We start from the raw sequence: 14,776 nt of genomic DNA, 5'->3' as shown, positions 1-14,776 counted from the left end.
CCCCAGTGAACACTCAAGGCCATTTCCTTATTCACCCTGCCTCTCGATTTACACCTGAAATAGATGGCACATTTCGGACCAGCAAGGATATCAGGTTGACTGGGGACAGAGACACCCTCCCACCCCACCCCCACACACTCTGGGACATGACAATCTGTGCCAGGAGCACAGTCAGCAGACAAGAGGGACAGCAGAAGCCCCACAGAGGCTCTTCATTGAGAGCAATGCCCTACCGGGTCAGCCCATGGCAATTAGGAAGTGTGGGTGCAGCAAATCTCTGAGGTGGGAACAGCTAGCAGTCACAGGTTGGCAGTTATAAAAGAAAGCCAATTTGGGTGTTCCTCCCCTGACTCTCAAACACTTTTATCCCACTATGTTCAGTTGCTGAAGTAATTAAGAATTGTCTCTTGACACAGACCTACAATTCATCCAAATGGATGAGCATAGTAACAGGTTTGGTGCCCTAGAAATGGTAGCACTGGTAAGATCTGGGTATGACAGGAAGCTGGTATGTGGCCTTAGAGATGGTGTGGGCCAATGGTCTGCTCCCCCTTTCCAGTCTTACCACACAGATAGCTGCTGTCTGGGCTCCCTTCAAAACCTCAGCTTGGATCTGCCTCCCAGGAGGGAGGGGTGCCCTGGGCAGCACCAGGCAGGCCTCTGGAGGCAGAGCCATGAAGTGGCACCAGGAGGAGCTACTCTGACATCCAGAGCCTTAAGGGCCTTTTAAATGATTGAGTATCCCTGGGCATCTGCAGAGGTGGGGATTGTGGGAAGTTGGTCCTGGCTCAGGCCAGAGGATGGCTGCTGCAGATCTTCAACTGTCCAGGATTAAAGACGCTGGGGCACTGCTCCAAGTCTGGGAAGGAATACTAAGAAGTGCTCCACATTCAACCCTGATCCATTCAGGATCAAGGACAATGGCAGGCCACAGGTTAGAAGACTCAGGAGGGCCTCTTGCCACAGCCCCCAGAGCCCATGTTAAATAAAAATTCTAGTTCCCCCAGTCTTCATAAGGAAAAGCATGTTAGGTGTTGTATCTGTAAGGACAGGTAACTAGGGAAAATGGTTTTAAGAAAGGAAAGTGAGGATTTAGAGAGGACTTTAAATAACCCAGACAATAACTTTGTAAGATCAAGAGTTCAGACCTGGAGACTCGGCTGTAACACTTGTTCTTCCAGAGGACTCAGGTTCAACCTCCCACCCACATGGTGGCTCACCACCACCAGGAACTCTAGGTCCAGATCAATGCCTTCTGACCTCTGTGGGCGCCAGGCACACACATGGTACACAGATATAAACGTAGGCAGTTTGGTTTTTTTAGACTTATTTATTTATGTCTGTGAGTACACAGTATCTGTCTTCAGACACACCAGAAGAGGGCATCAGACCTCACTACTGATGGTTGTGAGCCACCATGTGGCTGCTGGGAATTGAACCTAGGTCTTTTAGAAGAGCAGTCAGTGCTCTTAACTACTGAGCCATCTATCCACCCCCTTAGGCACAGTTTTACACATAAATCTTTAAAAAGAAGTCAATAAAAGGTATTTTATTTTTATTATGAAGCCCAGCACACCCGAAGGGTGGAACACCAAAGTCTGAGCCAACCAGGACCCACTCGTGAGTAACTTTATGAAGAAGTTCTACTTTGAGAATTTGAGGCCTCAGAGAACCGAATTCAAGACCTTTTCCAGAACTCAAACTCCTCTGTGGTTTCCTGAATGTAGGGACTAAAGGAGCTGGCATCTGTGCTTGGCACAAGATTCAGCAGGTGCCATTCACAAGTCTTCCTAACTGGTGCACCATGGCATGAGCAACCAAGAAGGTGGGCTGGGAAAACAGAGCAAGGGATAGTGGGCGAGGAGCTGGGCAAGACGGTCTCCATCCTCTCTGCCTTGTGCCAGGAGAACTGAAGGAGACTGCTCCTATCGGGTCCCTAGTTGGAACAACTAAAGACAGTGATCAGTGAAACCGAGGACATTGGGCAGCCTCACTATGGAATGGAATTTCTCTGTATCATCAAGAGGCCTGTCCCCAAGGAGGTCATTGTGAATGAGAGCCAAGTCACACAAGGCCACTCCCACACTCCAAATTCTTTTAGATCTCTGCCAGACAACAAGACAGACAACAGGGACAAAGTGTGTTTATGGGCAGAGCAGGGTAAAGCAGGTCAGCTAGGAATCTGGAGCAGGGTCCGGAGGATGTGGCTTCCCCTCGGTTGACGTAGCACAATCTCCCTCGTGCTGCTGTCTGACGTACTGATCCAACAGGGAGGTCAGCTGGACAGGTTGGTGCTGAAGCAGGTAGCGGGTCTGGGCCGTGAGGTGAGTAAGCCCCCCCACCAGCTCCCCCTGTAGCCGGTCCAGGCTGGGCAGCTTGGCATACTCTACGAACCCCTGCCTGCTGAGAATGGTGTCATCAATGCAGCCACCTGCAAGAGCAGAGGGTCAGCAGGCTCCCTGCAAACGTCCTTCTTGAGAAACATCATCCGAACCCAAGAGTCTGCTCCCCATGCCTTCCCCCCTCCCACTTGGTCTTAAAATCAGAGCCACACTTGCGCCTCAGCCCACAGTTGGGAATCCACCCTTCTCCTCTCTCCTTGAAAACATGCATAAGCCTCCACCAAGTCTCAAACCCCCTAACGTCAGTGGCTCGTAAACGTCTCTGAAGACGCACAGTGCTGACGACGGTTGGAGGAGCGGCCCGCACAGCACCGCCAATGGTCTGACACTTACAAACCAGGAGGATGGGGCACTGCATACTCTGTGTGGTTAGCAATAAAACAGTGCGAAAGAAAATCATGGGGGTTGAGGATTTAGCTCAGTGGTAGAGCGCTTGCCTAGGAAGCGCAAGGCCCTGGGTTTGGTCCCCAGCTCCGAAAAAAAGAAAAGAAAAAAAAAAAGAAAAAAGAAAATCATGGAGTGTGTGCTGGGGTATTAAATACAGGTTCCCAGGAAATCTGAATTTTCTGGGGTCACAGGCACAATGAACCCCAACACACATTGGTCACAGCTCTGTACCTCAGCTGAGATACTTTTTTCTTATCTCAGATAAGGGGGGGGGGGGGCACATCTCTTCCAGCACCACAGCGCAGGTGCTGAGTGCCACCCTCAGTCCCCACCCAACCTACTGTGGCCCAGCTCTACCAGGCAGGGCAGCCCACTCACCCAGCAGTGGCAGGAAAGGAACGCTCTTTAAGATCCGCACCATTTCCTTCACCTTGGGCTCTTCACTGACCAGCAGCAGATTGTGTCCAACAAAAAGGGGTAGCAGGTTTTGGTATTTGGAATCTTCTAGAAAAGGCTTTAGGACCTGGGTTCACAGAAAGAATGATTAATGGAGGACAACAGGATTCTTAGTCACAGGCTGTGCCAAGCTGACTGCAACCAAGGGTCTCCTCAGCCCCCACCCACAGTTTAGGCTCTAGGGCAGCTGGCCCAGGCTGCCTAGACAGAAGTTGGAAGTGCCCTGTGTGGGCAGCCAGCAGGCATGAGAGAAGACAGGCCTGAGCCAGGCCACCCTACCTGGCTGGGGAAGACTTTGATGAAGATCTTGTGTTTCCGAAGCTGGTGCCTCAGGAGAAGCTTGTCCTCTGCACTCAAGGCCACGTTCTGACAGACAGCTATCATTCGGTTGTCCCGAAAAACTGCTGCTATATCTCGACGCAGGAGCCGGATGAGGCCTGACTCCTGTAGCAGGAAGGAATGAATGGCTGAGGAGACACGAAGGTGGTCTGGCACCCTCCCTTTCCCCACACAGGCAACCGAGTGCTCAGTGATGCCAGAATGTGTAACAAACTGGAGAACGGGTAGGGGAGCTGGACCTGATGCCTACAGCATGGAGCACCCCCACCATAACCCTTCTACTTCCCCTAGAGGACTGCAGGTCTCAGAGCAGTGTCTGCAAACTTCAGAGCACTGACTGTTCTCCAGATACCTTGTCAGGAAACCTGTGCTATCATATTTAACAAAAGTTGCTTCATTATAGACTGTAGTAATACAAGCCTGTAAAGCTAATTCTAGCTACTCAGGAGGCTGAGGCAAGAAAATCAGAAGTTCAAGGCCTGCTTGAGCTACAGAATAAAAGAAAAGGCCGAAATTTGAAATTGAATTAAAGGCTCTCTCAAGAGAAAAGTTAAAATAAAGGCTCAGGAAAATTTGTCTGCAGGCCCCTTGTCCAGTATGTGGTTCAATGCCTAGTATGACAGGGGTACTGAAAGATGGCTCAGTGGGCAAAGACACTTGTCATCAAGTTGTCATCAAGTCTGGAGGAAATGAGTCTGGTCCCTAGAACCCAGGCTTAGCAGAAAGTGCCTTTACCTCTCTAGCCGAGGACTCCATTTTCTTTTTTTAAAAAAAATTATGGGGCTGGGGATTTAGCTCAGTGGTAGAGCGCTTACCTAGGAAGCGCAAGGCCCTGGGTTCGGTCCCCAGCTCCGAAAAAAAGAACCAAAAAAAAAAAAAAAAATTATGTGGGGCTGGAGAGATGGCTCAGCGGTTAAGAGCATTAACTGCTCTTCCAGAGGTCCTGAGTCCAAATCCCAGCAACCACATGGTGGCTCACAACCATCTGTAATGGGATCCAATGCCCTCTTCTGCTGTGTCTGAAGACAGATACAGTGTACTCACATACATAAAATAAATAAAATAAATCTATATGCATGTGTGCACCCTATGTATGCAGTACCCTAGAAGGACATTACGGACAGTTATGAGCTGGCTTGTGTGTGTTTAGGATCCACCCTAGGTCCTCTGGAAGAACCAGTAACTGCTGAGCTGTTTCTTCATGCCGCGCTCCCCCCCCCTCCCTAGCTGAGGACCGAACCCAGGGCCTTGGGGCCTTGAGCTTGCTAGGCAAGCACTCTACCACTGAGTTAAATCCCCAACCCCGCCTTTTTTTTTTTTTTTTAATTGAAGACAGGGCCTCCTTATAGTCTGAGATGGTCTGAAGCTAATTAAGTAGACAAGGCTAGCCTAGAACTCATAAGCAATCTTCTTGCTTCGGCCTTCTGAGTGCTAGAATTAAAGGTATGTGCTGCCCCACCCAGTTTGTTTGCTTGCTCAAAACAGCTTGTCATCTAGTGCCAACCGGCCTTGAACTCCCTATATGGCCAAGGGGGACCCTGGACAACTGATCCTCCAGCTTCCACCTCCTAACTGCTAACATTGGAGGCTTGTGACACCATCCCTAGCAGCTTCTATCACCGCTCAGGGAAAACATGGAAGCTTTGGCTCCTTTAAAGCAAGAAAGAGTGGGGTGTGGTAGCTCACACCTGTAATCTCCACATCCCCGAGGCTAAGGTGAGAACACATGAATTCAGCAACTGAGGAGCAGGGTCCTATGACTCCATGCCTCAAAAAAAAAAAAAAAAAAAAAAAAAAAAAAATTGCGCCCACAGACTTGTAAAGCTTCCAGATGCTTTTTTGGGAGACAAGTAAAAACTACAGAAAATGCAGACGGCCCAGGCAATGCAGAGTATGGCACCAATGCAGAACCAAGTTATATTTTACTATAAAGGATCTGGGGGCTGGGGATTTAGCTCAGTGGTAGAGCGCTTGCCTAGGAAGCGCAAGGCCCTGGGTTCGGTCCCCAGCTCCGAAAAAAAGAACCAAAAAAAAAAAAAAAAAAAAAAAAAAAAAGGATCTGGAATGGGTGAGAGACTCAGAGAGTAAAAGTGCCTGCCGTGAGAGCCTGACAATCTGATTTCAACCCCCAGAACTCACGTAAAAAAGCCTGAGGTGGCCCCACACATCTGCAATCACAGCGCTCTTGCGGTGAGACAGGAGAACTGACCAGAAACTTGTGGGCCAGTTAGGATCATGAAACATGGCAGAAACAAGAGACTACAAGCTGTTAAGAGAGAACTGAAAGTTGCCCTCTGTCCTCCACCCATGAGCAGAGGCAAGTGTACACACACACACACACACACACACACACACACACGCACACACGCACACACACGCACACACACGCACACACACGCACACACACGCACACACACACACTATTTGAACCTTGGGCTCGAGGTGGGAAGGTGAATTGTTGACGTGAGTAACCACGGGGCTTCGAGTCCAGCGTCACCAGCCCACTACCAAGTAACATGCACTGAGCTGCCTTACCTCCTTGGGGGGCTTGGGAGGAGGAGGCAGGCATCTCGGGCTGACGGCAGGTCTGGGAGGAATATACTCAGTTATAGCCATTAGCTTCTGACGCTGAAAGTGCATGACTCGACGGTGGCGGGTCACGGCCTTGGAGCCATGGCGCACAGGCTGGAGGGTAGGCAGCCAACCTGAGGGGAGATGGCAACATAAGATACAGCTCCTTGGAGGACCTAGCTTGTCTTCAACCAACAAAAAGAACACCTCCACTTCCACAGAGAAAGGCATGGTTCACAGAGCTAGACATGGCACACACACAAAAAAGCTCTTCTCCTTTTAGTGGGTGACCCTAGCAGGCTCAATGCCTTAAGACACTCCTTTCTCCAGGTTTCTGATGCTGTTACTTCTTGTTTGTTTGTTTGTTTTTAGACAGGATCTCATATTGCCCAGGCTGTCTTGAACTCACCGCCCACTCCCCGTGTGCTGTCTTTAGGACTGTGGGTGTATGTCACTATGCCCGCTTTAAGCGTGTTGGGGATTAAATACAGGGCTCCACGCACGCTGGCCAGCACTCTACCAAGTAGACTCCAGACCCAGCCCTCTACAAGCCCTCTTTACATATAGCCCTAGAATTTTAAAAGATTTTCTTTTTCACAAGATAAAGTCTTTTAAAAGTACAAAGGAGGGGTTGGGGATTTAGCTCAGTGGTAGAGCGCTTGCCTAGGAAGCGCAAGGCCCTGGGTTTGGTTCCCAGCTCCGAAAAAAAGAACCAAAAAAAAAAAAAAAAAAAAAAAAAAAAGTACAAAGGAAATGGAGAGCCAGGAAGCGCGTGCACACTGTAATTCAAACACTTAGGAGGCAAAGGCAGAATTGCCATTAGTAAGACGCATTACAAGACCACCTCAGAAAGAAAAAAAATGTTTAAATTAACAAATAAAGCATATGGGGAGAGGATTAAGAAAAACCTTTCCTTAAATGGCCAAAGAATAAATATTTTAAGTTTGGGGGTTTAAATAGTCTGTCACTCAACTCTGCTAAGAGAAGCCATAAAAGCCTAGGCATGGTTGGGGCTGGAGAGATGGCTCTGGTTAAGAGCACTTTTTTGCTCCTATAAGAGAACCTGAGCTCACTTCTCAGCACCTATATGATGACTCCCAAGCCCCTGTCATTCCAGTTCCAGAGGAGCTAAAGCCCTCTTCTGACACCTGCAAGCACCAGGCAGAAATGTGGGGTGTGCCTGTGTGTATATGTAATCAAAACACAAAATAAATTATTAATAATGATAACCTAGGTTATCATTAATAATGGTGGAACACGCATATAACTTAGCACTCAGAAAACAGAGGCAGGACTGCCCCAAGGTTAAGGCCAGATTAGTCGACAAATGTATGCCTTTGAGCTCTATGCCAGCCAGTGCTGCACTGTGGGCCAGTGAAGATGACGAGGCAAGCTGGGCATGGTGTGCACGTCTTCACTCTTAGGGCTCTGGAGTTAGAGGCAGCTGTATCTGAGTGCCAGGCTGGCTGGGAACGCACAGGGAGACCGGCTGTCAAGACACATAAGTAAGATGTACAAAAACCAACCAACTAACTGAAAACCAGTGCCCACAAACAACTTGTAACAACGAGTCTGTGCTCCAGTAAAACTTTAATCATAAAACAGTCATCTGGGCTGGGACTGCAACTAAGAGGGACAGAACTAGTCTACCTGCCCAGCCCAAGGTTCCATCGCTAGTAGCAAGAAAAATGGAGCAAGTGAAGGAAAGCTAATCCTCGCTTTAAGCGGCAGTTCTTGAAGCACAAACCTCTCCATCAAGCCACCAACGTCAGCTTTGCCTGGGAACCTACATACTTTCCTGCCTGTTCTAGGCCTGTGAAATCCAAACCTTGGTAGTGGGATCCAGCAAGTTGTATTTTAATAAACCCTCCCCATAATGATGTCTCTATCCCATGGCTCTGAGGCTCTTAACTTGAAGCAAGAAGGGGGTAATAAAAACATATTACAACATCCTCACAACTCTCCCAAAAAAGTCTTCAGGTCGGATGTGGTGGTGAACGCCTATGATCCGAGTTCCCCATTAAACTCAGTAATGTGAGACCTTGACTCAAAATGCAAAATTAAGGGCCTGAGAGATGACTCATCCAGTACAATTAATGCACTCACCACCAAGCCGGACAGTCTGAACTCGACCCTTGGAAACCCCTATGGTAGGCAAGAGGCATGTAAGCTGCCCTCTGACTTTTTTGTGCCCAATGGCACAATCTTGCTGACAGGAAAAACTTGAAAGGCCCCTCAGGGGCTGGAGAGAAACCTCTGAGCACCGGCTGCTCTTCCACAGGTCCTGAGTTCAATTCCCAGCAACCACATGGTGGCTCACAACCATACATGCAGGCAGAACACTATATACATAATAAATAAATAAATCTTTAAAAAAAGAAAGAAAGAAAGGAAGGAAGGAAGGAAGGAAAAGGCCCCTCAGCAACTAAGGAAATACGCCAAAGCTCTGAGCCAAAGTGACTCTCCCTGACATAAAGACCAACAGTGTAGGTTCTCAGGGAAAGGAGCATCTAGAAGACTCAAGGGAATATGGAAGATTGCCAAGGTGAGAGGTTTTTATTGTTAAGGAGCACAAGGTCTATTAAGAGTGCCTTTGGAATGAGACGGAACTGGATTTTAGGCTCCACTCTAAAATAGTGTTATTAGCTGGTCCAAACTTCCGTGTGCTTTTCTGTAAAGAGGGGTTAATAATGCCTCCCTCGGTGGTTAAGAGCACTGACTGCTCTACCAGAGGCCACGAGTTCAATTCCTAGCAACCACACGGTGGCTCCCAACCATCTGTAATGGGATCTGATGCCTCTTCTGGTGTGTCTGAAGACTGCTACCATGCACTCCTATACATAAATAATTCTTAAGAGAGTAAAAATGCCTTCCTCTCAAGGGGCCTTTGCTTTGAAGCAATGAGCGTAAAACATTCATTACAATCCTACAGTTTGGTGTCAAGTTTGCTCCCTAAGTGCCTAATGCATGCCACTTGCTAGCTCTCCGTGAAGTTTAACATCGCAGACGAGACAAGTGCATCGGCAAAACTAGACTGAATTGACTGAGCGGGAATGTCAATAATCAAGATACAAGCAAAAGATTTTACCGAGGAACCTGCTTTATGGAGAGGGTAGTTGGGAGAAGACCCGAGTCTGTGTTTGGGCTAAGACCTTAAGAAAAACTACATACAATTTCTGGCAAGGACTCTCCGGGGTCAGGAGTAAGAACTGAGCGAAGGGTTAGAAAAATCCAAAGCGGAGTCCTGGGGTGTAAGAATAAACAGTTTTGGTGACAGCGTTGCTATGATTCCCAGTTTGGGGGGCGGAGTTGTGGAAGGGATGTCACAGGCTGGTAACTGGACCCAGTCAAAGTGGCAGGGTCTCCGAGAGCTGTCGACGGCCAGGGATTACGGGAAAGGTCAGAAGGAAAGGAGGGAGGCGAGGGCTAGAGAGCGCCAGCCTGTGTGCAGTGGGGCCCTGGGCCACTCCTTACCCGCCCGGGGCGGGAGACCTCCTCGGAGTATGCAAGCCACCGCCGCAGCCATCCTTACAGGAAGTTCCCATGAGGGTTGTCCGGAGGCGGAAGTAGCTAAGGATTGTGGGGCATCAGTGAAAACCCAGGGCCGGAAACAGCGGGCGTGCCGCCGGATGAAGCAGCTATCCGCATGCGTAGAGCTGGGTCTGTGGTGCCCGCCCTCACTCCTCCCCACCCCCCGCCCTGGGTCCGTCAGACCTGGCGTCCTGTCTCCTAGCAACGACGCGAGCCTTCAAGGAACGGTTCTTTTTCATCGTTCTGGTCCTTTCAGTTTAAGGCCAGTAAAGCCACGCCACACACCTGTAACTCCAGATCCTTCGCTCCTATTTACTCCTATCTTCCACCGCACCCCCAACAACCCTCAGAACCCCCTGTCCTTATCTCCTTAGTCTTCCCTCTAACCTGGGTTCAACCCTCCCAACCGTCTAACCTTCACAGCTTTTCTTCGTCGATCTGCCTCAAGCAGCCGCTGTTTTAGATCATGCCAGGAGACAAGCAGGAAGGTGAGTTGACGGACAGAACAGTTGGTCAACAGGAAGGTCGGGTCTCCAAAAAATGAACACAGGTGACAAAAGGCTCGTCTTTCCCCAGCTAAGAATGCTACCCAGAAAACCGAGGAAGGTGTCCACATTACTGAAGCCCTTATCACCAAGCGGAACTTGACCTTCCCTGAAGATGAAGACCTGTCAGAAAAGATGTGAGTGGACGGGAAGGAAAGGGTAATAGAAAACGGAAACACTGATGTTCAGGTTGCTGAGCTATACAGACTTCGCAACTCATGATTGTCTCTTAAGTTATTCCATGCACCGATCAGTATTACTTTCCAATTGGTTTTTACTCCTTAAAGACGATTTTTCGTACATCCTCAGCTGCCTTGGAGGCCACTACTACTTAGCAAACCCCAAAATTCTCCGCCCAGTTCCCAGTCTGGCCTCCCCACACTGTTGTTGCCCCAGTGATTGTTATAAATGATAAATCTAGTTACTCCCTGGTAGAAACTTCCTCAGCAACCTATTACAGCTAGAATAAAATCCAAAAACATAAACCAACCTTACAGCCACGCTCCACAAGTGTGCAATTTCTCATACTGTGTTCTTTTTTTTTAAATATTTTTATTATGTATGCAATGCATATCTGCCTGCAGCCAGAAGAGGGCACCAGATCCCATTACACATGGTTATGAGCCACCATATGGTTGCTGGGAATTGAACTCAGGACCTCTGGAAGAACAGCCAGTGCTCTTAACCTCTGAGCCACCTCTCCAGCCCTCACACTATGTTCTTGCCCCTTGTTAGTCAGAGCAGTTTGACATCACCTGAGAGCTTGGCTTGCTAGAAATGAAGAATTTCCACAGGGTATATAGCTCACTTGACACATTGCTAAGAACCACAACTGGCTGTGGTGTAATCCTGACACTCGAGAGGTCGTGGCAGGAAGATCTGAAGTTCAAGACCATCCTCCTCAGCAACATAGAAAGCCTGAGGCCACCCAGGGCTACACGAAGCTCTCTGCCTTTAAGAGAGAGAAAAGAGGATACCCGTCTCAAACCTACTGAATTAGAATCTGAATCTTCCGGTACCCAAAGGATTCACAGGCACAAGACCAAGACAGGCTGGATTAGCGCATGCATGCACTGTTTGCTCTGCTTGAAATGCTTCCTTGTCCCCTTTCCCTTGCCCCTCTCATTGCCTCTGCATTGGTCACCTTCTCTAGGAAGCTCCTGATCCCCCCCAGTCTGGAGTTGGTATACAGCTCAACTCTTAGTTTCTTGTACCCACCTCTGGCATCCACTTGTCATAGACATCTCCCTGGTTTCCTTAATAATGATGGGCAAGGACCTATGTCATTTGTCTGGAGGCTGCTCAGTAAATTTGGAAATAATGAGAGTAAGAATAGAAGTGATTTTCCTTCCATGATCATTCAAAAGGGAGAAAGGTCTGGCCAGGAGACATGAGAGTATTTCTGCATCTATCCTTATCAGCCTTGCTTCCACCAAGGAAAGCTTCTCTTGTTCTGAATCTCTAGGAAGCATGAAGAGCCACCAACCAGTTATCCAGAGGGCTTGTGCTTGGCTTTTTCAGTGCCACCACTGGAGAGCCATGTGTCTGAAACCAGCCAGTCTCATGACTTAGACTAGTGTCTCAAAGCTGTCCTTGACATCTCAAAGCCACTCAGCCTTCCTCCTTTCCTTGAAACATGTCCTCTTCTCTCCCTCCTATCTACTGAAGGCCACAGGTATGAACCCTAGCATAGCACCCTGCTTACTGTCCTCCAGGTTTCACACTCTCGACGATCTGGAGACTGTCCGCCTGGATGGGGAAGGGATTACCTGTATCGGGAATTTAGAGCGTCTCCGGAATATTCACAGCCTTTACCTGCAATCGGTAAAGCCCTCCCCAACCCCCTACCCCACACTTCCGTCCCCTCCCTGCTGTGCACTTAGTCTGTCTAATCTGAAAACAGCTGAACAGCTTTGTTTGCATTTCTGGTGTTTTGGTCAGGAGAACATTCCCAAATGAATCAGGAATTCTCCTGAATTGAAGCACTGATTTCTGGCTGGGTGGTGGTGGCACACACTGTTAATTCCAGCACTGGGGGGGTGGGGTGGGGTGGGGCGCAGAGTCAGGCAGATCTCTGTGAGTTTGAGGCCAGTATGGTTTACACAGTGAGTTCCAGGACAGTCAGGGCTACACAAAGAAACCTCATTTCAAAAACACAAAGCAAAAAGACTGATTCCTACCCCATCTTTCCTGAGCTCCTGAGAGTAGACATGCTCTTAGACCTTCATCCCCTTCAAAAGACTTTCCACCCAGCTGCCTTACTTTGGTTTCCCCACCCTGGTTTCTTCCTGCAGAATAAGATCCAGCGCATTGAGAACTTGGCGTGCATCACCTCCCTGCGGTATGTGGGACCAACGCAGGGAAGGAGTAAGGGGTGGGTGGCAGATGGCAAGAAACTGGCTACACCCCTAGAACTGGCTTGGGCTCTCTGAGTCTGGCCCTGCTTCCCTCACCCCACGAGACTTTGAGTCCCCACTTGTCAGCCGGCAGGGAGCCTAGGTACCTGGTGCCTCCTCCCACTTCCGTCCTCCTCCTCCAGCAGTCCTGTAGCTCAGCCCTGTCTCTGTCCCTCCCTTCTCCCTTGCAGCTTCCTGTCTCTGGCAGGAAACCAAATCAGGCACGTGGAAAACCTCCTTGACCTGCAGTACCTCCAGTTTCTGGACCTTTCTGAGAACCTGATAGAAACACTGAAGCTAGGTAGGAACACCTTGCCCGGGTACACGCAATGTGTCCTACGTGGGGTCCTCCTCCCTCTCAGCTCCAAGCTCCTTGTGATTTTTGCTGTAGTCCCCATGCCTGTCTCTCTTGGCGGGTGGTACAGAGCAGGCATGAGACCCCATTCTTTCTGCCATACAGATGAGCTCCCCCAGAGCCTTCTCATTCTCAACCTGTGTGGAAATCCCTGCACCAACCAGGATGGCTACAGGTGAGGAGGGACAGAAGGTGAGCTGAGTGTCGCCTGTGCTCTAGGCAGCCACTGTCAGCCTGCAAGTCCTCATACCCTCTGCCCCTAGACTTGAGTCTGTCACCTTCCAGTCCCATATCCAGCACCTCATGGGAGTCAGCCCGTTGCTCTTTGAGGCTGACCCCAGGCCCATCTCCTAAAGTTATTCCCGTCCAGGTATGGGCACTACAGCATGTCACGGTCCCCTCCCAGGTCCCACAGCAGGGATGCCCTCGTGGGTAGCCTCTGCTCCCCCTGCCTTACAGGAAGATGGTGATAGGAGCCCTGCCGTTGCTCCTGGACCTGGACAAGCAGCCTATACTGGAGCGGTGGACCTCGGATGAGGAGGACAAATCCTCGGACGAGGAGGAGGAGTTTCCAGAGCTCAATGGCCCCTTCTGCGCAGAGCGAGGTGACTGTCTCCACACCTTGCAGTCTCCCCAGGCTCGCACCGCCCCAGGAGACTGGGGAGCACACCACACTGTCCTAGGCAGCTAGTTCTGTGGAGGGATCTCTCTGCAGCTCTGCGGTCTCCTCCACCCCAGGCCCTTCTTGTTTCCAGAGTGCCACTCAGGATGGTGGGATGTGTCACCCTCCCAGCATGGCACAGTCCCTGGGGGTTACATGCTCACTTTCCATCAGTCTCAGGGCCACCTGCTCTCCACAACAGTGAGGGAGTGCCAATGATCCACCTCTGGCTGGATCAGGACAGGATCTAACTAGGGGATGGATACTCCTTTTACTGGGGATGGCAAGTGGTTTACCAGGGACATCCCTGAGCCCAAGGCCCTCAGGCTGAACCCAGGACTACACCTCTCCCCCCAGGATTCTTCAAGGACTTGGAGCAGGAACTGCATCAGCATCAGGAACGCAGGCAGCAGGCTGCCCTGACGGAGCACTTGTCAAGGATGGAGACACAGCCTGTCCTCACAGACCTGCCCCTGCTGCCTGCTGTGCCCATGGCTGGGGACTGCAGCCCTGCTGTCACTGAAGAGCCCGGGAAGGAGGCAGCCCCTAAAGCTACCTCTTCAACCCAGATGGCCTCTTCTACCAAGAAACAGGTTCCCAGGAACCAGAAAGGCTCTGTCCAGGCAAGGAAGGGGGCTCTAGCAGCCACAGCATCCAAGACCTCTCTGGCTGCAGCTCCCAGCATGACAAAAAGTACAAACAAAAGAGGCACAAAGTAACGCACAGCCTCTACTCACAGGCCTCCTTCCCAGGTCCTGCCCCAATAAAGCGTCTCTGGGCTTGGAATGCGTTTCATGTTACATGGGGTCAAATCAAGGAATCAAAACCAGAAAACACAGTCCCTCAAAGCAGCTTAACCTCTTAGGGATGACCGAAAGGGCTGGCATTTCTCTGATGTCTTGCTGGTCCTCAGGAGGTTGCTATCTCATAGTGAGATAGCTTTGTGGTTTTGTTTTTGTTTTTGTTTTTAAGATAGTGCCTCACTGGGTTGGGGATTTGGCTCAGTGGTAGAGCGCTTGCCTAGCAAGTGCAAGGCCCTGGGTTCGGCCCCCAGCTCTGAAAAAAGAAAAAAAAAAAAAAAGATTGTGCCTCACTGTGTAGCCTTGGCTGTCCTGGAACTCGCTCTGTAGACC

The 14,776-nt window shown here is 49.9% G+C and overlaps 2 protein-coding genes across 5 annotated transcripts; one reads left to right on the top strand and one right to left on the bottom strand.

Annotated features, from left to right (window-relative positions):
• Nucleotides 1-1,309: 1,309 nt before the first annotated feature.
• Mrpl10 (mitochondrial ribosomal protein L10) lies at nt 1,310-9,726 on the bottom strand. Of its 2 annotated transcripts, none has more exons than NM_001109620.1 (5): nt 9,630-9,726; nt 6,120-6,289; nt 3,525-3,689; nt 3,168-3,312; nt 1,310-2,431 (listed from the first exon to the last, which is right to left on the bottom strand). In NM_001109620.1, exons 1-5 carry the CDS (start codon nt 9,679-9,681, stop codon nt 2,175-2,177), a joined length of 789 nt encoding a protein of 262 aa, NP_001103090.1. In that variant the 5' UTR covers nt 9,682-9,726; the 3' UTR covers nt 1,310-2,174. The 2 variants fall into 2 exon arrangements, with proteins under 2 accessions (NP_001103090.1, XP_038942817.1); XM_039086889.2 differs by lacking the exon at nt 9,630-9,726 and adding an exon at nt 9,327-9,346 and having other exon boundaries at nt 1,311-2,431.
• On the top strand, nt 2,185-14,429 carry Lrrc46 (leucine rich repeat containing 46). 3 transcript variants are annotated; one of them, XM_006247268.5, is made up of 9 exons: nt 2,185-2,324; nt 10,110-10,174; nt 10,263-10,368; nt 11,947-12,055; nt 12,526-12,572; nt 12,819-12,928; nt 13,088-13,157; nt 13,442-13,587; nt 14,001-14,429. In XM_006247268.5, exons 2-9 carry the CDS (start codon nt 10,153-10,155, stop codon nt 14,360-14,362), a joined length of 972 nt encoding a protein of 323 aa, XP_006247330.1. In that variant the 5' UTR covers nt 2,185-2,324; nt 10,110-10,152; the 3' UTR covers nt 14,363-14,429.
• The last annotated feature ends 347 nt before the right edge of the window (nt 14,430-14,776 follow it).

The sequence above is a fragment of the Rattus norvegicus genome, chromosome 10 (genome assembly GCF_036323735.1).
Source record: "Rattus norvegicus strain BN/NHsdMcwi chromosome 10, GRCr8, whole genome shotgun sequence".
NCBI classification, from domain to species: domain Eukaryota; kingdom Metazoa; phylum Chordata; class Mammalia; order Rodentia; family Muridae; genus Rattus; species Rattus norvegicus.
Note: the sequence above shows the minus strand (reverse complement) of the source record. Positions and strands in the feature narration are given on the sequence as shown.